A 27,353-nucleotide genomic window follows, 5' to 3' on the forward strand; every position below is an offset into this window, starting at 1 on the left:
AATTTGAAAATATGGCATCATTTTTATTATTTATCTGTATATATGGTCAATGAACAGTGGTATCTGCTGTTCTCTTGAAGATGTCAGCATAGTGATGAAATGAATTCAAATGTCCCTGGGCTGATCTCTGTTGAAAACACACAGTTTTAACATACATTGCAGGCATGTTTCAGCGGCTTCACTGAGTGTCTCCTTTTTGGACAGGATTTTGGGAAGTGCCCTCGGTTGAGGCTGTTTACTCAGGAGTATATTCTGGCTCTGAATGAACTGAATGCTGGCATGGAGGTGGTGAAGAAGTTCATTCATAGGTTAGTTACAGTTAATTCTATGGAATATTCTCCAACCCTGTGAACATATTCCTCTTTGTGGCTGAGATGAAAGACAGGAAAAAATATAATTTTCCTTGTGGATAACCATGGAGTGGCCAATGTTTGTTAAAACACTGTTGATGCTAGCAAGCACCAGGAAAAACTAGAGGTTCATCAGCACAAATTTTCCCACTGAGGGCCTGGTCCTATGCCAGTTGAAGCCCATGGGAAGACTCCTACTGATTTCAGTGGGCTTTGGATCAGGCCCTTAAGTGAGAACTCTTATCTAGTGCACAGCTATTTGTGAACCTTCATGGTAGTTTTTCTTCAACTGGGCTACAACTGTGCTACAGTAAATAAACTCAGGAGCAGCTTAATCCAGTTCTCAATGCAGTCATATTCAGTGGGAATTTCTGGGGTTAAATCAATCTCACTGAACTTCCCCGAATCTCTGTCCCCTGTTCTGGGACCCCTCTTTACCTAAAAATGTTGTCACCTAGAGACACCTTCATTACAGTAATGTCGCCTTTCGATTACTTCCTCCCACCCCCATTGTTTCTGTTTTATTTTTCAGCATGCATGGTCCCACTGGACAATGCCCCCATCCCAGGGTCCTGCCGAATCTTGTAGCTGTCTGCTTAGCAGCCATTTATTCTTGTTATGAGGAATTTATCAACAGGTCAGTCTGACTTTTCCAAACTATGTTCTGCTCATTTACAAACACCGGTGTGTGTGTGTGTGTGTGTGTGTGTGTGTGTGTAAACAGAATCGGGTGTGTTGAGCCCTTACCCTGTTGTATTTGTTCCCAAATATCTTGTGAGAAACTGAGCATGTCCTGTGAGAGCTGAGTACCCTTGATTCCCATGACTAGGCCCCCTTGATGTAATCCACTCACTGTGAGATAGATAATACAGAGATGAGGTTTCTCACAAGTTCCCAGTGTAGAAAGGGGGTGTGCAGGCCTCAACATTTTTCATGATGGTGAAGCTCAACACCTTATAGCGCTCATCTTCCTTTGCACCTTCTGTCTATCCCCTTGTAGGGGAGGCCTGCAGCTGTGACTAGGTTCTGTAGAGATGCACAAGGTAAAAAGGCTTGCCAGGCATCTGCACAAAGGCCCCTTTCAATCTGGGGCTGTGTATTCATGACACTGGGACAGCTCATGACCTGGAATGACGAGCTAGTTGAAATTCCTTAACTCCGATGCACAGTGAATGTCTTCCACCACACAGTGAGCTATACTAATAGCCAGGAGACCAATGATTTCTAAAGTGGTTTAGATATCTGAGAGGAGGCCACATGTAAATCATAGTATAAATTTAGCTCCGTACCTGGGTTGGTTTTCAACCGCAGTCTGTTGTTATGAGACGTTTAATTGGTCAGATTCCAGTGCTACCACAAGATCAATGTTAAAATGGGACTGGTGTCAGGGTACTGACGTACTTTTACGTTTTTTCAGTCAACATCAAGGGTTCTTTCTGTTTTTGTTTCCTACTCGTTTATGCGTATCTGATTTTCCCCATGTGTGCTGGCTGTCTAGTAGCCAGCAAAGTTTTCTAACTAGAGGACTGCAGACCAGAGTCTGGACATGTACTATATTTAGTTGCGCACTTGTGCATGAATTTAACGTCAGCTTCGTGTAACTTGGGTGGGAGTGCAGCATTCCCCGTACTTTTATGTCGAGCTGGCACAGCAGTCAGACTGATGGAAAGTACAAATCCTCGCAGTATAAGGGCCTGTGGAATGGTCCTTCTGGGGCTTTAATAGTTTTCATCAAGTTTTGTAATACAAATAAAAAGGAGAATCGTAATCAAATGGGCGGGGGTAAAATACAGCGGGCAGTTGCAACAGAACTTGGCTTCTCAGCCCCACTGTCTTCCCCATGTTATGTCTGTTATGCTTGGCTACTAACGTTATAAGTTTCTCTTTAAAATGCAGTCGAGACAATTCTCCAAGCCTGAAGGAAATTCGCAACGGCTGCCAACAGCAATGTGACCGAAAGTCTAACTTACCCCTCCGGCTTCTCCACACAAGTCCTGACCTGGTCTCTCAAGAGGCCACCTTAAGCGAATCTCGCCTCAAATCAGTCATTGTCACATCGAACGAGATCCACGTGGAAGTGGAGCGTAACAACACAGCTAACCAGAAGATGACGGCCAATGTCGGCAATGATAGTGAGCCCAACTTGATTGACTGCCTGATGGTCAGCCCCACCTGTAGCACCATGAGCATCGAGCTGAGTGCCCAGGCAGACAGGATTCTTGGCTGCTACGTGGAAATACTCAAAATGCTGTGAGTGACTTTTTACAGCCTTTCATACGTTGTCGTCTGAGCAGTTAGGGGGCTTTTCCCAGAGGTCTGTCTCCTCCAACATCTGTGTGCAGCCGGCAAGATAAGACAGGGTTGTAAATCTAAAGCGAGCACTGAAGTCCAGTGTCTGAAAGAGGCATCTGGTGCTGCCAATAAATTCTAAAAATAGTATTCGGAGGATGAAAATGGAAAGCTTATTTGTACATTGAGACAGGATATTGCTGCTGGCAGCTATTGGTCATTTATTACCCACAAAACATTCCCATTTCACCCCTGTGGACCACTTTAGGATTATTGAACACAAATTCCAGGGGATGGAACTAGCTTTAAGAGACAAACTCCTGTTTTAGGCCAAGACCCTGTATTGTGATAAGCACCACAGCACCCATTGGCCTCAGTGGGAGTTGAGTGAGCTCAAGTGTCCCTCAGTAGGAACTCAGCTCTTTACAGGATTGTGCCCTTAATGTTTTGCAACTCATTATGCTGGGTTTTGTTGGTGGTTCAGACTTCCCTCCCTGACAAGCTACTCTGTTGATTAGGCAGTTCACATGGTACAATGAAACCCAGATAAATAAATGACTGCTCAAGAAACCATTACAGAATGCTTGTGATAAAGATGAATTAGAATTGAATTCCATACACTTCGGGATAATTAGACAAGGTCTCTGAGACATGAAGTTGCCTAATCAGGCTAGTCTTTTGGATAGGTTTCACTGGAGCAAGTATACTTTCAAGAGGGATTGATACTAAAAGGATTTTCAGCACTAATTTTTTGGGGTGGAAATTTAGATTATCAAAAAGAAAAGGAGTACTTGTGGCACCTTAGAGACTAACAAATTTATTTGAGCATAAGTTTTCATGAGCTAAAGATCCGATGAAGTGAGCTGTAGTTCACGAAAGCTTATGCTCAAATAAATTTGTTAGTCTCCTTTTTTTTTTTGCGAATACAGACTAACACGGCTGCTACTCTGAAACCTAAAAACCTAATCTAAAAAAATTAGTGGAACATGTATTCAAACAGGCTGTGTGAACCCAAAGGGACTGAATGTCAGGATTCCTGGGTTTTACGCTCAATTCTACTTCTGAGTTACAGTGTAATTCATGGATTCCAAGGCCAGAAGGGACCATTGTGATCACTAGCCTAAACCTCTCGTATAACAAACCAGTGAACTTTCCGAAAATAATTCCAAGAGCAGATCTTTTAGAAAAACATCCAATCTTGATTTTAAAATTGGAGTGATGGAGAATTCACCATGACCCGTGGTAAATTATTCCAGTGGTTAATTACCTTCACTGTTTAAAATTTGCACTTTATTTCTAGTCTGAATTTGTCTAGCTCTCACTTCCAGTCATTGAAGAGCTGATTATCAAATATTTGTTCCCCCTGTAGATACTTATAGAAAATAATCAGGTCACCCATTACCTTCTCTCTGTTAGACTCAAAGGAGCTCAGTCTCTTTAGTTTATCACTTGTGGCACCTTAGAGACTAACACATTTATTAGAGCATAAGCTTTTGTGAGCTACAGCTCACGAAAGCTTATGCTCTAATAAATTTGTTAGTCTCTAAGGTGCCACAAGTACTCCTTTTCTTTTTGCGAATACAGACTAACACGGCTGCTACTCTGAAACCTAGTTTATCACTGTAAGGCATGTTTTCTAATCCTTTAATCATTCTTGTGACTCTTTTCTGACCCCTCTCCCAACTTATCAACGTACTTCTTGAATTGTGGACACCAGAACTGGACACTATTACAGCAGCTGTTGCACCAGTGCCAAATACAGAGGTAAAATAACCTCTCTACTCCTACTCAAGATTCCCCTGTTTATTCATCCAAGGATCACATTAGCCCTTTTGGCCAGAGTGTTGCACTGGGAGCTCATGTTCAGCTGATTATCCACCACTACCCCCAAATCCTTTTCAGAGTCACTACTTCCCACAATAGAGTCCCCCATCCTGTATGTATGGCCTACATACTTAGTTCCCAGATTTACATTTAGCCATATTAAAAGGCATTTTGTTTGCTTGTGCCCACCTTACCAAGTGATCCAGATTGCTCTGTATCAGGGACCAGTCCTCATCATTATGTACCAATCCCCCAATTTTTATGTCATCTGCAAACTTTACCAGTGATGATTTTGTTTTCTTCCAGACCATTAAATGGTATAGAGCCAAGAACTGATCCTTATGGGGCCCCACTAGAAACATACTCGATCAGTGATGATTCCCTATTTACAATTACATTTTTGGACTTATCAGTGAGCCATCTTTTAATCCATTTAATGTGTGTGCCATGTTAATTTTATATCATTTTAGTTTTTTAATCAAAATGTTGTGGCTATTAAGTCAAGTGTAAGTATATTAATGAACACTATTACCTTTATGAACCAAACCTGTAAACTCTTCAAAAAAGTACCAGTTCATCTGATTTATTTTTCATAAACCCAAGTTAAATGGCATTAATTATATTACTATCCTTTAATTTGTTGTTGATTTAATCTCATATCAGCTGATACATTATTTTGCCCTGGGATCAATGTCAGATTGACAGGCCTATAATAACCCAAGTTATCCTGTTTACCCTTTTTAAATATTGGTATGATATTAGCTTTCTGTCTATCTTCTGGAACTTTCCCAGTGTTCAACAGTAATGATCCAGCAAGCTCCTCAGTCAGGTCATTTAAACCTCTTCGATGCAAGTTATCTGGACGTAATGATTTTAAAATGTCTAACTTTAGTAGCTGCTGTTTAGCATCCTCCTGAGATGCTAGTGGAATGGGAAGAATGTTAACATATATGACTTGACTATACCATCTGTGTTTTCACAAATACAGAACAGAAATATTTATTGAACAATGCTGCCTTTTCTGCATTATTATTGATAATTCTACTATTTCCATCTAATAATGGAGCAATACCATTGTTAGGAATTTTTTTGCTCCAAATATATTTTTAAAAACTCTTCCTTACTGTCATTATTTTTTTATTTTTATAGCTGCTTTCATTTCCTCTCTAACCAGGTCTTTTTTAAATCAGTACAGCCTCCTTGTTCGATTGCTAGACATTCAAAAAATCCACAAAGTGTTCCTAAATGATTCCCAATTATCATTCACATTTTTCTGATTAAACTCTTCCTCCCAGCTGATCTTGCTCATAACTGTTTTCAGCTTCGTGAAATTGGCCCCTTTAAAGCACCAAATATATATAATTTATTACTGGTCTGGACTTTATTCTGTTTACACATTATAAATGTGATCAAGTCGTGATCACTTGTACCTAAGCTATTATCAATGTCTATTTCTGTGATCAATTTCTCTTTATCTGTCAAGAAATGGTCTAATATAGAATTACCCCCTGTTAGCTGCAACACTTTTTGAGTTAGGAAATTGTCATCTATAATATTTAGAAATGTCAAGGATGTTTTATTGCTGGCAGCATGAGACCTCCAGCATATGTCACTCAAATTGAAATCCCTCATGATTACACAGCTTTTTTCCCCCTGCACATTATAAACAGGTGTGTAAAGAGTTGGTCATCCTGTTCCCTAGTATGATTTGAAGGTCTGTAGCAGACATTAATTAATATCGCATCTTGTGCTTTATCTGTTAGCACATTGATGGGTAACGTTCAGGATCATTTTCTTCTGTGTTGTCAGTGACTCGGAAACAGATAATCCCATTGCTGACATAGAGTGCCACTCCACCTCCCCTTTTGCCCACTCGGTCCTTCCTAAATAGGTTATAACTATTTGATTGTTAACATGCCAATCATGCAGATCAGCCCACCAGGTTTCAGTAATACCAACTACATGGAATTCGTGCTCATAAATAAATGAAAGTGATGCTGGGAAAACCACTAAAGTTTCCCCATTTTAATGTTTTAATAATACAAGGTGTTGTGAGGGGTAAATAACTGAGATTGAGATGTTTGGGTTACAAAGAATTGTGGATGAAATGACTCTGACTCTGCCAAAGTCAATGGGAGTTTTTTCACTGATGTCAGTGAGGCCAGAGTTTCTCTAAATACGTGGGCGAGATTTTAATATGTATTCCCTGGAATTAAATAAATCAAAAGTGATGACTGAGGACTTCTTAAAAACAGGAGCCAGCAGAGGGCCACATTTTCAGAATTATAAAAATGCACAAGTATGTTTTTTGTATGCCGTTACCACATTTGCATGTATACATGCAGACATCGCACACTTTGATTCTATGCAGACAGTCTGAAAATATGGGCTATACAATTTATTGTTAAGGCAAGTTAAATCCAAGATGGAGCTGTCATTTTTCCTTTTTAGCAGCAAGCTGCTTTAGTACGAAGTTTTGAGTAGGTTCCTCTTTGACTAGACTCCTCTTTCCTGCCCCTTAGAAATGTTAGTATTCGATCAACACAGCTTTTGGCTTTGGTTTACAAAGTACCTTGAGAGTCTGTGTGTGCGTAGGTAATGCATGAGACATACCTCATATTCATCCCAGTCCCCTTGACTCTTAATATTTTCCATAAACACCATGAATCAAGTCCCAACGCTGTCTTAGGTGCTACTCATTTTTCTCATTAAGCATTGATTGTTTTATTGTTTATTATTTATTCGTTTCATCATGCAGCTGACACAGATTTTATAAACACATTCACTACGGGCATGTTCTTCCTTGTGGTTTACCTCCAACTCTCAGCTTACCCATATGAAGCATCTGCATCACTCTCAAGTCTTGTACAGAGAACTATGATTTCATTACATACTGTACATTAATACACAGTTTGTGACATGATCCACAGGTATTTTCAACAAGCTCCTCAACTTAAACAGTGGGGATGGGGAGCCATTATGGCTGGGGTGTGTGTGTGTGCATGCGTGTGCATGTGCACGCTGCTCAATTGGCCACCCTGGAAACCCAAGTCCACCAAATGGGTACAGCACATCACCAATGGGTACAGGAAAATCGGTACAAGTTTCCTCTGACTGCCTTGCCAGTATGTCCTGGTCCTGACAGATGCCCTTCTATTCCAATGCCCTTCTATTCCCATTCAGCCCCTCTTCTCTACTGAGACTACTAACAAAGTTGTGAGTTAATGTCCCTCTGTCATTCTGGGTGTTTTCCCAAACCCCTCCTGAACTAGGAAGTGCTACCTGCAATAACAGTCATTATTTATTTAATGACTATATGATTAACTTAGGGCATCAGGGAGTAATCTATTTAGGCTAATTTTAATTATTCAAAGTCTCACAAATAAGAATCCTTAACCATATCTTCAGTAGAGGACATTTCCTGTTCTTCTTTCTCCTGAACACTTGGCATTTTTGAAACAAAGAACCTTTGAGCTATTAAAATTTAATGCTATTCAGTAACCTCTAGAATAACTCGTACTTCTGCAACACAGAAGCTTGAGCACCTGTTTGACAAAATTCATCTCTAACCAAGTTCAGTTTTGTCATCCACATTGGGATGACTGTGATAGAACCAGGAATGTTTGATGATCCAAATATATATAAATCTCTCTCATCATCATACAAAAGAAACGCCTATACTAATTTTTTGACGTGTATTGGAAGGTGAGGAATAGTCTGGACAGATTTTAAAGAAGCTGTATTCTAACCTGGAATACAATATGCTTTTTTTCCCCCTTCGTGATGGATCAAACTCAGTGTCAAATAGACTTCCACAGATGCTGGATGCTGATGATATCATCAATACCAGCCAACCCGCCTCCCCCTTTTTTTGAAAGACAAATAGCCTTAATTTTTTACTTTGAATCTATGGTAAATTGATTGAAAATTTGCGGTTGAGAATATTCAGTTAGAGCATCCGAGAGCTGCCTGCCACTGTCCAGTGCCTGGTTTAAGTGATGATGATTCCCATACACTGAAGAGTTTCCTGTACAATAAAATCTTTCTTCCACATGGAGCAAATTTCCAGCATAATGTCAGCAAGGTCTTCTCCCAGTTGCAAACCTGTAAGGAGGGAAACATCTGCTGACAAATTTGGCTGTCTCTCAACTTCAGCTGACTGATTTAAGTTCACATATTGAGATCTGTACATCCACAGCAGAGGAAAGGCTGCCTGCAGCCTGACTCACTGGGGCACCACTTACAGATGGCACATGTATGCAGGGGTCTCTGGGATTGCTTAGTCTTCAGATTATGTGGGAGTTCTCCTACCTTTAGGGTATATAAGCAGTTATGTTACAAAGGAAAAAAGAAAAATGTGTTCCCCAATTCATATCTGGAGACATCTACTATTGTCAGCCAGGCTAATATACAAGTTAAAATAGCGGCTAACCCAGCTGCAAGAGCAGAATCCACTAGGAGAGGCAGCAGCCATGGACGCTGCTTGTGAATTTTCCTGTGACCATCTTTCCTCTTTGTTGTTATTTGTTTCCGCTGCTGTCCACAATGTGCTAGGTGCTTTCGAAACCTAAAAGAGGCCTCAAAAATCTCTCGATGTGGGCTATGCCTGTAGATAAGTACAGGACAGAGTTAAGTCCAGTGGCAGAGATGCCCGGAGAAACTTACACTGCTGCTTTTTGAGCTTTGTATCTGCTGGGAACATTACAGGACTTCACTCTCCAAAGCTGTCGATCCAGCAGCACTACATTTGCCTTTAAAACAACAATGCTGAGCATAAGAGACTTCCGGCTCCTTTTTCAGACAATGGCAGCAGCATTTCTTACTGGCCCAAGGGAGTGCCCAGTAAAAATGATTTCCGTCCTGAAGTTCCCGTCCACGTGTGGATCCACACTGCCCCAAACTCCAGGTTCCGCAGCCTCCTCTGCATTCCCCAATAGGTCAGCACAATATCCTGAATATTTCAAGCAAATTCTCTGATGTCGTGTTTATCAGGGTTGCCCTGGGCTGCTAATATGTTTTGGATTGTTTGCGCTGCATATGACATGTGGGCAGATTTTCATTTTGATGAAAGGTGATGCCTGGAAAGGAAAATGTATTATGTCTGCAGACAGATGATTGTGATGGCTCTAAAGCAAATGCAGTTTAGGCAGCCACCAATAATAATTAAATAATCTCTAACATTCTGGACTGATGGACAGTTTTCTGGGTAAGTTACATTGTTTGCAATGGCAAGTGGTCACTCTGACAGCCTTCACATGATACCCAGTCTGTCCCTAGCTTTCCATGGACTCTGCAGATAGCTTCACGCTCAGTAACACACAATCCTGACATTAATTTTTGCCTGATTTGGGACTTTAAACTGAAATCCTGAATAATGGCTGCACTGGGCTTCTTTCTCGCAGAGGCCCTCCATGGGATTAAAGGCTTGTGATTAGTGAGTCAGAGCCTTCAGTTCAGCTACCATTGAACAGCTACATGGGAAATTTTGTCATACGTACTTTTCATTATGCCTTCTGTATCTTTGTGCACTATCCCTCCCTTGCTGTGGCCTCTTGTTAACATTCAACCAGAGATACTTCCAACTCCCTTCCTTTTTCCTGTTTTAAACAGCTCTGACTTGTCCAACAGGGCTTCAGAGCTATACAGGAACCAAAAAATGAAAAAAATCAACCTTTTGAGTGCAATAACCTGACAGGATCTGTAGAGAGTGAGAATGTATTTGAAGAAGGAGTTGGTGTGAGGAGAATGAGACACACCTGGAGGCTTCTAATAAGTTTTAGTTTTCTTCTTGTTATTTTTCTGCAGCGTTTACTTCATGTTTCCGTAGTCATGAATTGGCTGATACAGCCAATTCTCAAGAGTGACCAGAAAAGGAGACTAGATGCATGACAAGATTCCATGTTCAGATTACACTTCTGTGTCCAAACTCTAAATAGTTCACTTAAGGTAGTTTTCTTTTTTCCTGGTGTTTAAAATGGAATCTGGTTTATTACTAATGTTCCTCATAGACGTTCCTTCACAAATGACACGTGCTGTTTGAAGTAGATAACATCCCAGATTTAATATAGAGAGTCTCAGATTTCTGCATGACTCTGTCTGCAATGTCTCACTCTCTTAACCTTTAATAAGCTGCTTTTTTCCTCCTCCCAATTTCTTTTGAAGATCAGCCAAAAAAAATTGATTAGTGCATATTATTCCTAATCACAACTCTCCAGATTGCACAAGAAAGGATTTCCACAGTGTAAAACTTAACCTGAGATGTCACAGTGACTTCACATATTAAATCTCAAAGTAGGTTTAAGCTTTTAAGCTTATGTTGGGAAAGATCTTTAGGTTCTTAACTCAAATGTGTATTGAAGAAGCCTTGAATTTCTTAGCCCAGGCTTTTGGCAATGGTCTGTTGCCTGGTTTAAAGGATCACTTTTCTAGTTGGTTGCACTGCATCTAAACATCAATAATATACGTACAGTAGAACCTCTGCTGCTTCCTGATTGCGTATTTCTGGTTCCAAATGAGCTGTGCAGTTGACCAGTCAGTTCGTAACTCTGAGGTTCTGCTGTATTTAATCTCAACGCTATTTGGGAGCATGTCGTAGATCCAGTGACAGTAATTTTCAAAATATAGCTGCAGATGGAATATGAATTGCAACTGTGAATAAATGGCTGTGCCCAGGAGGTAGGTGTTTGGCTTTGTCTGTCTCATACAGAGGTCTAGTGGTTAGAGCACAGGACTCCCAAGATTTGCTGCCTGCATGTATTTTGCTTAACCTATTTGTGCCTAAGTTTACTCATCTGTAGAACAAGGATAATATCTCACAGGCCTGTTGTGAGGTTTAATTAATATTTATTTGTTAAAGGTCCTGGAGATTCTCTAATGAAAGGGTCTGTGTCAGTGCAGAATGTTTTTCTTGCATTACCACCAGTCATGCTTCCAGGCAGGCCCATCCCCAGGTGCTATTACATTTGAAGGCATTAACTCCTACAAGGAGATGATGGAAAACCAAAGTTGCTGCTCTAAAGAATTCCTTCTTTAGGACCTGCTCCTCTGAAGCACATAATAGAGCTGGCTTGGTGCTATTCTTGTCTAGTGTCTGTAAAACTGGCAGTGCTGAGAGCTGTGCTCACAGTCCACAAAAGTGCTGTGTGTCTTAAGGAAGAAACTCTGTTAATGAAAGCTCAAAGAGTACTGTAGCTGCAGTGGGCTTGATTCTGGTCTCACACCAGTTGTACAAGAGTGTAACTTCCCTGACTTCAGTGGAGTTGCTCCTGATTTACACTAGTGTGACAGAGGGCAAGATCAGGCCTGATGCCTTTTAGAATCACTGGCATAGACCTGAGGCTTTCTGTTGCAGAGCACCATAGTTTGACATGAGATTTGCTTTGTGCCTCAAGTACTAAAGATAACAAGACGGTAATAAACAAGTTGGATTTATTAGAGGACGTAGCCAGGATTCTCAACTGTTGTTTGTTTAGAGTCCTGGAGAAAACTGAGTTAGGGGTTATATGCCTGGACAACGCCACATTATGTGCTTAACTGATCTCCTTTCTCATGCTGACACCTTACACCAATTTATTTTACTGTTTCTTGACAAGGGTGGGGGGGAAAATCTCTAAATCATGTCCCTAAACTCTATGTTGGCCACAGTATTTGAGACCCTTTGCGTGCTAGGAGGAGCTGCTCAGAATGTAGATTTGCTACCTGATTATATGATCATGAAAAAGCAGGCTGTTCTCTGGAGTACAGGAACCAAAATTGTGTGCCTTTCCTTGTCATTTTTCCTCACTGAGTTATACATGTCATATGATGGAAATGTGCCGAAAGTGGGAATCAAACCGAGGTCTCCCACATGGTAGGGTGGAAGAGAGACCACTAGGATATGGGACTATCCTAGCTCACAGTGATCTTGGATAACTCATATATGAGTTTTCTATGCCTTCATAATCCCAAGGGGTTGTGTGGTGTTTGTTGCTCTAAAGAACTGGAAGCTGTAGCAGAAAAGGATCCCAGGTTTTCTGGTGAGCTGGAGTCGTCATACTTTTGTCTGTTTATTTTCCTTCTTTGTTAATTTGATCATTTTGATTGTCTTGAGTTGGGATTTCATCAGCTCCTTACATTGTTGTTTAATAATCAGATATTCATGCATGCAGGTCGTCTTTGCATCATTGATGTTCAGTGGACTGGATTTTACTGTATGCTAAACTGCGTATCTGAAAGATGATGGAAAATCTGTTTTATATGTGATGGGTTGACTTGGCTCCACTAGGGAGGGCTGCTTAGGCCATTTGGACACAGCACTTGTCTATATTTTCTTTTCTCTGGGACAGAATCGCTTCTGCTCTTTTATAACTCTTGAGTGGGTTCTTCTGTTTGTTGTCTCTTAACTGAGTGTGATCTTAGTGCTGTCAGTACATGATGCACATCCGAGAACATTAGCTTTGTTCATCTCTGAAGAGTCATCATAATCTTGTGCCAAGTTTGAAATGAAGCTGGAGTCCCTAGTTTTAAAACCAAATCTGAAAGGTAACAGTGCTAGGAAGAGTTAAAATCTCTCCTACGCTATCTTCTTTAGATCTTCCACAGTATTTGTCTCATATTAAGAGCTTAGCTTGGAATCAGCCTATGTTTTGGCCAGGAGCTCCTGGACTTCTTACTAATAATAAGTGGGAGTGTTAGTATTTAGGACAGAGAACTGGGCATCAGGACTCTTGGGTTCTATTCCCAATTCTGCCACAGACTTGTCAAATCACTTACGTTCTCTTTGCTTCATTTGACTCATCTGTAAATGGTTGTAGTAATACTCTTTGCACAGCGTGTTGTGGGGCCTAATTAATTAATTGATGTTTGAGATCCTTTGATGAAAGGGCGCGGAGTATTATTCATACAAAATGTACCTTCCCTGCTTTTCCCTATTGACCCATCCATTCAAGCAGTTCCCACCTTGTGGGCAGATTGAGGGAATTGGCTTTCCAGTAAAGTACACTTACACTTGAAGTCGATCATTCCCTCTAGCCCAGTTTACATGAACATCCTCCTCAGATATAGCACCTCAGATATGGTCAACTATGTCTACAGACATCGAAGATGAAAATAAAATGAATCAAGTAGCAGATACATCCTGCTAATGTTTTACAGAAGGGAGATATTTCCATTTGTGAATTCTTTCCCTTTTTTGTGTGTGGGCTCAGCTTAAATAGATCTCTTGTCCTCCACCCTCTTTTGCTTTCCTCGTCTATCCTCTCCCCAGATAACACTGCTGAAATATTTTCAAAACAAAATGTATCTGTGTAAAAAATGTCTCGGGAAAATGAGCATGCTGTCTTTTTCCCTTTCATAATCTAAATCGGGTCGGCAACCTATGGCACGCATGCTAAAGACAGCATGCGAGCCGATTTTTAATGGCACGCTGCTGCCTGCCGGGTCCCAGCCGCTGGCCCCACTCAGCCCTCTGCCAAACCCAGGCTGGGCACGCACACCCCAGCCCTCTGCCCTGACCTCTGCACTCCCCCCCACACCTGCCCTGACCCCTGCACTCCCCTCACACACATACCCCAGCCCTCTGCCCTGACTCTTGCACCCTCCCACTTCCCACCTCCACCCTGAGCACCAAACTGGAACTCCTGCATCCCCCCTCCCCCAAATTCCCACCTGCACCCCTCAAACCAAATGGGAGCTGCCCAGGTAAGTACTCCACACCCAAACCTCTCGCCCCAACCATGAGCCCCCTCCCTCGTTTTAGCTCCTGGCCAGACGCTACACCCCAACCACCAGCCTGCTCCTTCACCCCCAGCCCTGTGCTCAGTGCACTCCCACCCTCAGCTCAGTGCAGAGAGAGAGGAAGAGAATGGGCTAGAACCAGGGAGAAGGTAGGTACCCACTCTATGTGGGCAGGACAGGGATCCCGGACCGGCAGTGGGCTGAGCTGAGCCGGCAGCCGGGACCCTGGCCGGCAGAAGCCGGCGGACGGAACTCCAGACTGGCAGCATGCTGATCTTACGCCACCGGCCTGCTCAGCCCGCTGCCGGTCTGGGGTTCCAGCTGCTGGCCCCGCTCAGCCAGCTGCCAGCCTAGGTGAATAGAACTCCAGGCTGGCAGTAGGCTGAGCGGGCCGGTGGCGTAAGATCAGCACTTTAATTTAATTTTAAATGAAGCTTCTTAAACATTTTGAAAACCTTGTTTACTTTACATATGACAATAGTTTAGTTATATAATGTCGACTTGCAGAGAGAGACCTTCTAAAAACGTTAAAATGCATTACTGGCACGTGAAACCTTAAATTAAAGTGAATAAATGAAGACTCGGCACTCCACTTCTGAAAGGTTGCAGACCCTAATGATCTAAATCATCCCTTGATCCTTGTCTGGTTTGAATGGCACCTTTCCCATGTGCCGTGGGTTTTAATTTTCTTTTTCTTTGGGCATACTTTCCACTCTGGAGCAGAGTTTGGTTTGCCCTTTTATTCCATTGATTCCATGCCACTTCGTTGTATAATGGAGTGGCCACCTCTGAGAGGCGGAAGAAAAAAGGGTCTAATGAGTTGAGTGTGCACCAAGTGAAGTTCACAGAAATCTCAAATTAACAATATGTAATTGTTTTATGAAGCAGGCCGTAAAATTGCACTTGGTACTTGTAGGGCAAATGTGAAGGCAGCTTTGTAATCTGGCTCATCCCTCCACCATAAAAAAAAAAAAAAAAGGTCTGATTAAAGTTCAGAGTGGAAATGTAAATAATAATGGCTTGGTAACTGCATTTCAAAGTTAGATGAAAATATTACCTAGCAATTAAATGTTAGAAGGTCTTGTAAACAACTCACATCTTTAAGGTGACATGGAGGAGGCCTCTGGAGGTTAGGTCTCAGCATTTCATTGTAAATATGTGATTTATTGTGCCATGCTGGAGAACATGCTGAAAATGAAAAGGGAAAATGTCACCCTAGATCATTAGAGTGCATCAGTAAAGCAGAGAAGTTGCTGCTGCTTACAGTAAATGACTTCTGCCTAATTGAACCAACTGCTGGCAGTCTGTATTAACACATCTTGGTGTTAATAACAATGTTCCTCTCCTAGGTCGGACTATGATGACTGGAGACCAGCTCTGGCCAGCTTGCTTCAACCTATCCCATTTCCCAAGGAGTAAGTTCACAGCACCAGATTGTTTATTGAGATCCCTGTTGGTGTGGTTGTTTGATGGTGCAGTCTCTACAGTCTGTTAAACCTTGTTGCACCGGAGAACTTGTACTTTGAAAAAGTCCAATGGAACTTATGCCATGTGGCCACAGAAAAAGAAGCATGAAGTTTTCCTGGCTCTGTGTCCCTCTCCCCTTTTTTCTAAGACAGTCCTGGAGAGAAATGAGTAATTTGATACACTAAGGGAGGGAGGGTGAAGTTGTAGCAGGGGAGGAGGAAGCGCATGACTTACTATCCAAGGACGTTTCATCCAGGTGATCAAGACTTAAATTGTTTGTATTACGGTGTTTTGGTAGAAAGAAGAAGCTGCCCTGCCACCTAAGGAACAGCCAAGCTCCCTCGGAAATCTATTAATGAGCACTAGTGTTTATAAAATGTAGATCTCCAAGGGTGAACATTACAGCCTATAATTGTACAATTTGCTAGCTTATCGCATCCCCCAGTGGCCCAATGCCTTGAAGCAACAAGGTCCAACTCCACTGCACCAGGCTACCTGAGCTATGGCATGGCTTGGGAAATAAGAAACAGTGGCATCATTTGCCTGAGTCACTCTTCCTGAGGCTCCCCGGGGGAATATAACTCAGTACCATGATGCAAGGCACTTTGCAAAATGACCAACAATTGCTTTACTGATGTGCGACACTAATTAGTTGTGACCGGGCCTTGCAGTGCAATTAAAGAACACACCTGGGCCTTTAAGGGAGCCGAAATTCTGTTTACAACTCTAAGTTCGGTGGCCAAACTGTGAAGTCCTTTACTCTCTTTCCGCTACGTGAACATCCCATTGAAGTTGATGGGAGTTTTGTCTAAATAAAGACTGAGTAAAAATGACTGGATTTGTCCCTGTGCTGTTAGCTTTTCATAATTGTTAAATGAAGGGGGTTTTCTACCTTGGTCTGTGTCCACAATATTGTCCCTTTTATGCCATGTTGCTTTGCATGTTTATGGAATGTGTTGGGTAAGAATCGCAAAAATCAATCAATCAAATTCTCAGATCTTTCTGTTTTTAATTGCAGGGCTCTCGCACATGAGAAATTCACAAAGTAAGTGTTTTTGTTTCTTTAAAATGCCTTTCTGTGATACCATAAACAAGTCAGCACTAGCAAGGATGGGTCGACTGGTGTCTTGTCTCCAATATTTTTGTCTGTGATGGTCTGAGCGTATGTTCTATTAGTAATAAAGTTATGTGGTTTACTTTGTAATTTACTGCGGCAGCAAAAGTCCATGAACTAAAGACATTTAATACTGATAGTTTGTCACTGTGCATCATCCCAAGCTTTCCAAGCCTATTTTAAATAGGCACTATCACTTTTAGACCACCTACTTCTTGGGAATGCTGTTCCATTTATTTCTCTCTAACCTGCAAATATATAAATTTAAAGTGTAACCCACAAGAAATGTGACTCCTGTGTGAATTCTGCAACCAATCAACTGTTGGCTTTCATCCTTTTCGTTTTAGGGAGCTGAAATATGTGATTCAAAGATTTGCGGAAGACCCAAGACAAGAAGTGAGTCTCTTTTTCCAGTTTAAGCAGAATAGTAATCAAAGGGATTGCGAGTGCACTTGTCAAAATGTTCCTGCATGAAGCAGTACAAGTGCCAAAGTACTGTGTAGTTCTCGGTCTGCTGCCCTTGAATCACCTAGAGAGCCAAAATGCATTCAGGATATAGGCTGCAGTATTATAAAGGGCTTCTTGCCTTGTATATAAACATGACCTCCACCCTCTGTGGCAGAAATTAGTTGATGATGTCACTGCTTTGCAGTAAAATGCAACCATCAAGAATTATTTTCCTATTTGCTGTTCGTTCCCTCAGGCTCTTCCTCGTCTGTTGAAAACGGGGAAGCAGCAAGCTCTGGACCCTGTGATTTACAAAACAACAAGTTTTTGTTTAGCTGCATTTCAGTTTTGTTATGTGCCAGTGACTTTGTTCTCATGAACAAAGGAGGGTATTCCTGGAATCAGTGCATAGCTCTTGTGTCGTGATGGCTGATGACTTCACAGCCACATATGTAATTTGTTGAACGTAGTCAGCTGCAGCTGATTCAGACAGGGCCTCTCCTCTCCATTAATCTTCTATATCAGCATGCAGGGAAAAAAAGCTACCACAGAACTGCAGACCAGGAGCAAGTTGAATCTGCATTGTTGTCCATGCCAAGAATTTTTGGCATTCAGGTTTTTTTCAACTCTCTGATCAAACTTACCACTCTGGTGTAACTCCATTGACTTCTGTAGAATTACACCACTGATGAATTTGGCCCAAGATTATTATATACCCAAATGCAAGATAATTAGCTTCATCTCCCCTTCACCAAAAATCTGAAGTAAAGCCCATTAAAAAGAGAAAATCACAAGAGGGACTGCTTGCTGTAATGCATCAGAGTCCAAGAAGCGTGAGGACTCCTTAAAGACCACGGAGCTAGATACAAGAGAAACTACAATGGCAGTGGCATGTGCAGAGCCAAATTTGGACTATTGACTGCCAGTTGTTTCGGCCAATTCTTCTGCCCAGTTTCTGCCTTCTCTGTCTCTGCTGCAGTCTCTTTCCTGGGCTTTCCCCCTTGCACCTGGTGAAGTTTCATAGCAGCAGGAAGAATAACAAACTTTCATAAGCAGAACAAGGAAGCCACAATCTGCCACTGTTGGTGTTCCGCTCACACCAGAAACGAAGACACATATAGAGTGGTGAGGGAACTGAGGAATTTAAGCCTTTTGTTTTCCAGTGGAGCTGCTCTAGATTAATGCCGTTTTGGGCTTTGTGTGAAGGAAATGAAAAGGGCTGTTTGGCCAGCATTGATAGAGTTCCACTCCTTGTTCAAATGTTGATTCTGTTGAGTGATGCAAAAACAATGAGTTGCTTGCAGCTCTGTAAATAATAATATTAACACCAAAAAAGGAGTCCCCCTGCTTTGTGGAGTGGCTGCTCTGGGGATGCTGGGTGACATGCTGGATGTGCTGAGAATATTGGAGGTAACCCTAACCTTCCAAGTGTCTTTGCTTTGTCTCTCAGGTCCACTCGTGTTTGCTGAGTGTGCGGGCTGGCAAAGATGGCTGGTTCCAGCTATACAGTCCTGGGGGAGTGGCCTGTGATGACGACGGAGAACTATTTGCCAGTATGGTACGTGTCTGCAATAATGTGAGTTTAGTAATTTCTTTGTAGTCTTTAGCCAGTATGTAGCTGTTGATAAGTAGCTTTATTTGCTTTGTCCTTGTCTTGCAAAATTATGACACTGTGAACCATCAGTGTCTAACCAGTAAATCCAAATCTTCATATAACCAGTTTTAATCCATTGTTCTCACTTACAATGGCAATTTGGCTTGTATGTTAACAAGAAAGCCATACACGTAGTGTTTATAGATCATTAAATAAGCTCCCTCTACACAGCCTTAAAACAAACAGAAGCATGTGTTTTTCAAAGGAAGTTAGGAGCTACATTTTCAGAAGTGGATGCTGTCTCACTACAATGCAGGAGTGTCATCCATACTTTTGCACATGCAGACCGAGCATTTGTATGGCACAGACAGGCACTAGCACAGTAAAAGTCAGACAGATGTTCTTGCACATACAAATAACTGAATTTGCATTCTCATTTTTGAAAATTTAACCCATTTATTTTATTGGTTTCACACGCACCCCGCCCCCAAAACTCCCCTTGGGTGGTGATCACTATTAATGATCTGTTTGTCAGTAAAATATGGTCACCTGAAGGGATTTTGTTCTTGACATCCACCCCCAAAGCTTTTGGTCTGAGGATTGTAGGTTACTGTGGATTTTCAACAAAACCAAAACATGTGAACCAATATTTACACACACGTGTTAAGATTTCTGTCTAGTGTCTCTTCTCTATCGACATGTTTTCATATTCTGTTTTCTTCTGGGGAATGCAATTGGAGAACAGCAACGTTGCTCTGCCAGTTTCTGTTAGAAATCCTGGCAATGGACACAAGAGACCCGAGTTCATTTCCTGGCTCTGCCATAGACTCCCCAAGTGAGCAGTTTACATCCCTCTGTACCCAATGTGTAAGGTAAAAGGGGGAGACATTCCTTCCCCGCTTCTTGTTTTGAGGAGACCTGTGTTACTGTTTGTGTGGCACTCGGATCTGACAGTGATCTGTCACTGATTTAGGAGCTTAAGTCCCATAGGCATTTTTGAAAATGATCCTCTTGGGTGATGCAAGTACCTACGTGCCTATCTGTACAATCACTGAAACTCAAGCTGATCCGCTAATTGTGAACCGGATCCTGGTCACAACTTAGCTTTTTCTCTTCTGTGTTCTGTCCTTGCAAGTCCTAATCCCAGTCTTTGTTAAAACTGAATCATTGCTCTTGAGGGAGCTATGTGACTGCATGGCATTGACAAGCCCAAGGTAGCATGAGAAAGCATGATGCCGCTAGCCCATGGCGATATGGCATAGCCTGGGCACTTTAAAAGGATATTGATAAATATTTAAAGAGCGATGAATGACTCACTGTAAAGCTTGAAAACAATCTTGTTCTGACTTTAAGCTTAGGGTTTCTAAGGTTTTTTTCTGCTCTTAAAAAAAAAAAATATTAATAAGGACATTTGCCTGAAAATGAGAACCTTTTGGCTCGGAGAGCATCTTGCTTACAGACAGCAAATCAACGCTTAGGAAACAATGATCCTTTGTTAATGGAAAGTCCTTGGTGACAATACAATGAGGCATGAAAAAAGATATAGTAGTATATGATCTACTCTGTGTGCAGAATGGTCTCAGCTGTAGAATAATTTTCAGTGTTTTCCATGAGGTTTCAGCTTTTCTCTAGCAGAGTCCAATACTATGGTAGCACTGACGAATTTCATGAGGCCTGGCGCAAAGCTTATAACATGGATCTCCTCTAAAACGTCTAAGGCCATGAGATTCTGTGGCCATACCCTATATGGAGTCTGTACAGAAATCATGCCTCCACCTCCATTTGTCCGCCATCTGCTCCATAGTATTCTTTGCGCACGCACACACATCCAAATTTCCCTTCAGTCTTATGCAATATGGTCTTATGTGGCCATTGTGTAGAAATGGTCTATCTGTTGTAGAATAGCCATGCTGTTAGCTCCAGAGAGATGCAGCTCTCACTGCATGCTTTGCCCGGTGTCAGCCTGGCTCAGTAGAAGTTGTAAAAGGCCACACGCTGTTCTGCAAGGAAGCTCATGCATGATTTCTAAATAGCATTCTATGTGCAGTGCCATGGTGAGCAAGAAGTCCAGAACTCCCCCACTCCTCCATTCCAAGTCGCCTTGGAATTAGAATAAGGTCTTTGCCATTCTCTTCTATGAAAAGAGTCCAGTTTCTTGACTGAATTTCACAAGTGACTTAGTTTTATGCCAGGAATACAATCTCTGCGTATGTTGTCATGTCATGGCTCCAGGATTGGCCATAGAATATGGAGTCTGTGAGTGGGCGAAATGACTCAGCAGAAAAGAACAAAGAGTGGCTCAGTGAAGTCTTTTCCTCAAGGGGAAAAAAAATGGGTGAAGAGAAAGCAAGGCAATGTCTCGTGAATGGGAAAGGAATGGAAGTTTCCCAGCTTCTGTCTCAGCTCACTCCTGTGACTTTTGAGGGGGAACCCTGCCTTCCCAAGGTATTCCTTTCGTACATGCACACCCCCAGTTTTCCAAGTAGCCACTCTGATAGGCTAACCTATCAGGGAACGGGTGGTGGTGCCCCTTGTCACAAAGACTTAACCCGCCTTGCCCAGAGGCTCTCATCCAACTGGGTCAGCAGCACGAACCACATGCCATCAGCAGCGATCCAGTAGCCTCTGTGAAATTGGTTGATTGCCAATACCACCCCAGTACTTCACCCAGCTTCCTTATTGGCCTTCTCAGAAGACAAACTGAGTTACAAATGAGCATGAAAGATGCATTTGGGCACTCCCCTGTCCCTCCAGATCAAGGCTCTGTGGGGAAGGCTGCACTGCCATTGCCCACCTGTCCTTGGGTAATTGGAGAACATCTCCTGTACTGTCAGTTCAGCTCCTTCATTAAACCTGTATTCACTAAGGGCCAGAATCTGCTCCCACGGCTCATACTGTGTAGCACCTTTCTCAGTGAATTAGTCCCATTGAAATCAAAGAGCGATCAAGGGATTGTTCAAGAAGACTGCAAAGATGGCCTTCTTCACAATGAAGTTATTGAAATATTGCAAGCTGTTTGTCATGGTACTGACTGATCCAATTTCCTTTGCGGTAGATGGGATGTGGCTCTTTGACTGTTTTAGGGGCATCCACGTTACTTCTCTAATCCTTCCCTCTCTTCTCTTCTACACAGGTTCATATTTTAATGGGGTCTTGTTATAAGACAAAAAAATTCCTGCTTTCGCTGGCTGAAAACAAACTTGGTCCCTGCATGCTACTGGCTCTGAGGGGCAACCAGACCATGGTGGAGGTAATTCCTAGAGTAACCACTCAAATATGTTTTGTGAGCAATAAATAGCATCGGAATCCTTTGCTGCCTTTTCCAGAATAAGATCTACTGGGGTTATAGAAGCATTAGGCCAACTTTAAAGCAATTGTATAGTCAAATGAAACAATATTGAGGGATGTTCTGTTTCTTTTCATTATGTGGTTGCCGTGAAATATTGTTTGGCCACAATTATGAGCATGAGATACATGAAAGGTGGCTGCTGATGCTTTTGGAAAGATGTTTTCCTCCCAGCAGTTCACTGTCGTCAGTCAGACGTACCAGGATGTTATGTGCTTTTGAATCAAGAAATGACAGAAATTTCAATGGCTGTGTAGAATAGGACAGGCAAAGGCAGAGGGGAGTTGTGAGGGTTAGGGAACCAGCGCAGCCAATCCTTGAGGAGGCTGATGTCTAGTTCAGCAGGGTATGGAAGGGGGAGATATGTAATGCAGGACAGGACGGAAGCTTTTAAAGTCATTCAGATGCCCCGCATAACTTTTATACATACAAATTCCATCTGTAATTTCCATCCAGTGTTAAGAAACCTGTATTTCTTGTAGCTAATTATATATTTTATGGGGTCACACTTTTTCTGAAAGAGTATTTTAAGCTGCACCTGCAAAATTAGCATCCAGATAAAAAGTGCCTTGGAAATTGTCATTTGTTTGCACCAATGTGCACTTTTAGTGCATGGAATGGCATATTGGTCTTGCACTAACAGGTATGCCATGTCATTTTTGTGAGTGCCTTTTAGAGGAGGCTCCTTTGGAAATGTGGCTTTATGTTTTGGTTCAGAGGGAAATAGGAGATGATTAAATAGGGAGAAGGAGTTTTAGTTCTTCACTAGCTTACTTCATTTACTTTATGTAATTTTAATTGTATCTATATTAAGAAGAGGCAGTGGTGCTCAGTGGATAGAGTGCTGACTGGGACTCGGCAGACCTGGGGTCTCTTCCCAGCTCTGCCAGTGCCCTACTAGGTGCCCTTGGGCGAGTCACTTCACTGCTCTGTGCCCCAGTTTCCCCTAATATGGGACATAATGATACTGACCTCTTCGTAAAAGCACTTTGAGAGCTATTGATGAAAAATGCTGGAGAAGAGCCCTTAGGCATTGTTATCATTTATTATTAATCCCTTTAATAGTGGGGGATTTGCTGAATGAAGTTGAATACTGTGTTGCCTGAGTTCTTCTGATGCTTGAATATTACATTTTTAAATAGATTTTGGTAAAAAGAGAAAATCAGTCAAAAATGATCAGGAGAGAAATCCTGGGTTTTTTAATTGCCATGTGATATTGATTGACTGAAGAGGACAGACATAGAGGGTAGGGTGGATAGGTCAAGTGTTCAGAGACCACAATCCATTCTTTACCATCAATAAATTAGGATTTGTAGATTTTAAGGCCAGAAGGGACCATTAAGATCACATAGGCTGACCTCCTGCATAATAATGCGGACTGTAGAATTTCACCCTGTAGTTCTTGTCTAGCCCAGGATACTCCTCAAAATCAAGAGATTCAGAAGAAATGAACTGCAGAGCTCCCACTGAGTGATCTTCTTTTTTTGTTCTCTTGCTAGATTCTGTGTTTGATGCTGGAATATAACATCATCGACAACAATGATACACAGCTCCAGATCATCTCTACCCTGGAAAGCACGGATGTGGGAAAGAGAATGTATGAACAGCTGTGTGACAGGCAGAGGGAATTAAAAGAACTGGTATGTCACCCTGCGTATGATATTGCCACAGTACATAGCAGCCTGGACTCTCCAGAAAGGAGGTACAAAGGAAAGACCATCAGGGTGTGAAGTTCCCTGTGAACAGCAGAGTGGGAACTGTAATCAGAGGATTTTACTGTGCATGTATCCCTAGTGTGATGTTTCTCTGTGAGTTTGATCACATATTATGCTCCTGTATGAGATTCAATAGCCTGTCTCCAGTCAGCTTAAAGAACAATGGTGACATCTTACTGTACATCTGATTGTCACATCCTGCTACCTTATTACAAAAAGGTAGCATTTGGGTTGCAGCACAGCCTGGTATTTTGAAGTGCTTCAACCTTCACATCATCACTTTGGGATGCAGCTTTAGTGATTTGTTCAGTTCCCAGGTGATGGACCCAATGCCTAAATCAAATGGTCTGATGAGTTCAAGCAGCATTAAAGCTGGTTAACAAGTTCCTTGTGTTGAATTTCCTGGTTTTAAACACGAGATTTACAAATTCAAAATACATTTTGTCCATTTTGCAGTGATTCCTCTTGGTCTTTCTTAATATCCTATCTCTTTTTTTACACACACACGCTCGCTTGCGCGCGCTGTCTCTGTGTGTGTCTCTCTCTCTCTCTCTCTCTCTAAAGAAAAAATGTGCCCGGATTAACAATGATTTACTAAAATAAAATTTTATTTCTGACCTGCAGCAAATCCTATCCTGTTCCTACCTCTTAGCCCCGCTTCACAGGGTTATTTCAGCAGTGAGACTAACCTCATATTGCCTTGTTGAATCCAAGCAGAGCATTGCCTGATTGCACCAAAAAGCATCAACTGCTTGAGCATGGAACTTGCTTCAGCAGCAACGACCTATCTTTGTTCCATTGCTGCTGCTTACTTTGAGAATAAATTCAGTCCACCTAGAAGAACAAGGCAAGCTGGTAGGAGGACTGGCAAGAAGCTTAGGAACTGGGGCAGGGCATGTTCTGGCTAAAAACTTGCTGTACTCTGGTTGAGATCTGAAATGTGGACAATGGCCTGTGTAACCAAAGTATGTTCTCTGTTTCAGCAAAGGAAAGGTGGTCCCACACGGTTAACCCTGCCATCCAAATCCACAGTAAGTTAGTCTTGCTAATAGAAAAAATAGACTTTGTCTTTCCTTTTTTAGACATGCTGCTGTACCGTTGTCACGGGGTGCACGGGGAGAGATTGGCCCCAGTAGTTTTATCAGTCTAAAGGGCAGTCGTTCTACTGGGGATTCCCCAAGTAAGGGGTAACTTGCACTTTCAGGTCTGTGCAGCAGTTTTTAATGCCACTACAAGTGCGGCTTAGATTTGTCAGATACATATCCACGCTAGATTTGGAATTTACAGTAGAATCTGGTGTGTGGATTTGAGGGCAGGATTTTGCAGAAAACTTAAGCAAACTTCAGAAAGTCTGATTCTGGACTCTACATTTGAAAGTTTGAAACAGACAATCACAGTTATAGTTGGCTGCAATGATGTACACCTTGATTAATGCCAGTGAAGTCAGTTAATTGAGTTGTGCAGAATTGGGACCTAGAACTTGAAATGGAATAGACTTTGGATCTGAGTAAATATCATGTCTTGGGGGTAATCTGCATTTGCTCTGACAATGAATCCCACAGCTTCCATAATAATACACTTTCAAAGAAGATTTTGTTGTAATGTTCGACTCAGCTGGTTTCATTTTCCAAGGGTTTATGAGGCAATGCTGCCACAAGTATTCAGCTCTTTGCCAAACAAGCAACCATGCAGAGTGGTTCTTTGTTTATCGCTATAAACGTGTGGCGCAATTGTGCAACTCTTGCTGGCCAGCATATCAGTCAGGTTACTGCAGATGGTTGCAGACTGAGTATTCTCCTGTTTATCACATTGATATTTGCTTTCAGGATGCAGACCTGGCCCGGTTATTAAGCTCGGGATCCTTTGGAAATTTGGAAAACCTCAGCCTGGCCTTCACCAATGTAACAAGTGCCTGTGCTGAGCACCTCATCAAACTGCCTTCGCTCAAGCAGCTGAACCTGTGGTCAACTCAGGTATGTGTTTTGCAGACAGAAGCACCGAGACGGAAGCAGTGCTGACAACCTGCAATTTCAGAATTAATGTCATTGTGAGAAGAATGTGAGTTCTGGTGTGTGAAGAGGCCTCCTTAGGATGCATTTGCCTTTCTGCTATTTTTATAGCTGGTTTATGATTTAGTCAATCATGTTTTCTTTATTTTAGAAGGCATATTGTCATCTCAGGGGGTAAGGACTGCAGTGCAGACCTCTGCAAATATTTTCAGACATTGAAATTAATTTCCTTTGGTCACATCACACCACTTTAGTGATTATTGCTTATCAACACTCGAATGCTCCAGACTGACTTCTTTGAAACAAAATTTTAGATCATAGATATCAGTGTGTTTGCTTCGGAAATGCTAGTGCTTTCATTCAGTTAGGAAAGAGAAACAATTCCATGCCATTTATCTGACCAATCACAGCTCAGCAACAGTCGGTAGATAATGTTAAAACTACTTGTAGTGAATCATCCATGAATCGTGATGAATCAAGCATTTAAAAAACAAGAACAGAGGAGGAAAAGAAATCAAATAATGAATAAATGTGAGGAAACTGCAATTAGCTGATGGTGATTTTGGTTAGCAGAAAGAGGCAAATTCATTAAATAAATTCCCCACATTTAACAAGAAGGGCATTTAAGGTTTTATTTTTCTTTACATTCCATTTTGTTTTTAGTCTCCCTGGTCCAATATTGAATAGAGTTTGTCCCTGCATTATAAGCACCTCATGGTAGAGCTCACCAGAAATAGTGCATTGATTCCCAATGTAGTGGTGCAAAATTTGTGCACTTTTTCCTCAATATTTCACATGAACATTTTTGCAATTTTGTTCTATGGAGGTTTGCAAACAACAAATGTCCCTTTTTTGTGCAAAATTGGACAAAATGTCTCACCAGAATGTTCAGACTTTTGATATGTGAATTCTGGAGATGCCTCTTGCTCAAAATGAATTCATTTTTGTTGGACAAGAAGTCTGATCTCCTGCGCCCAAAAAAAAAAAAAAAGTACAAATTTCGGGGTGAAATAATCCTTTGGAGGGTGGTTGTTTTTTTTTTTAAAGTTGAAACGTGCAATCCCAAGTTTGGAGCCATTTTGTCTTTGATTTTGAATAGCTTGTGCAACCTTGGTGTGCCCATCAACATAGAATTTAGAAACAGCAGAGATCAGAGCTGACAAGACCATTGCCCTACCAATACTACATTGTTCCTGGCACCAAAGTAGCCAGTTAATGCTAATTGTGGTGTGATACAGTTAGGAACTGGGCTGAGACTGCCATACACCTATTTCATATAGCAGGTGTCCCCAGTGCAGTGCCCACAGGTGCCATGGTGCCCGCTGGGGCATTTTTGTGTGCCCGCAGGACACGCCGCTGCAGAAATGCCGCCGAGAAGCATCGCTGTTTCTCGGCGGCGGCGCTTCTTGCCGCTGCCGCTTTTCAGCGGTGGGGTGTCAGGCGCCCACCACAGTCTTCTGGGAATAGCAATGTGCTATTCCCAC

General features: G+C 42.0%; 1 protein-coding gene across 8 annotated transcripts in view; it reads left to right on the forward strand.

Annotated features, from left to right (window-relative positions):
* LOC119841077 (c-Maf inducing protein) overlaps positions 1-27,353 on the forward strand; it is a 183,503-nt gene that overhangs the window by 150,943 nt on the left and 5,207 nt on the right. For 3 of the 8 annotated variants that reach the window (XM_043495263.1, XM_038368075.2, XM_038368079.2), the window contains 11 exons: positions 163-308; positions 883-987; positions 2,247-2,600; positions 15,527-15,592; positions 16,663-16,689; positions 17,106-17,154; positions 18,656-18,781; positions 21,933-22,049; positions 23,645-23,785; positions 24,844-24,891; positions 25,687-25,833. In XM_043495263.1, coding sequence (XP_043351198.1) covers positions 163-308; positions 883-987; positions 2,247-2,600; positions 15,527-15,592; positions 16,663-16,689; positions 17,106-17,154; positions 18,656-18,781; positions 21,933-22,049; positions 23,645-23,785; positions 24,844-24,891; positions 25,687-25,833 — 1,326 coding nt within the window. The remainder of the gene's footprint in view (positions 1-162; positions 309-882; positions 988-2,246; positions 2,601-15,526; positions 15,593-16,662; positions 16,690-17,105; positions 17,155-18,655; positions 18,782-21,932; positions 22,050-23,644; positions 23,786-24,843; positions 24,892-25,686; positions 25,834-27,353) is intronic. The other 5 variants (XM_043495265.1, XM_043495264.1, XM_038368078.2 and 2 more) reach the window with 3 other exon arrangements.

Source organism: Dermochelys coriacea, chromosome 12 (genome assembly GCF_009764565.3).
Source record: "Dermochelys coriacea isolate rDerCor1 chromosome 12, rDerCor1.pri.v4, whole genome shotgun sequence".
NCBI classification, from domain to species: domain Eukaryota; kingdom Metazoa; phylum Chordata; order Testudines; family Dermochelyidae; genus Dermochelys; species Dermochelys coriacea.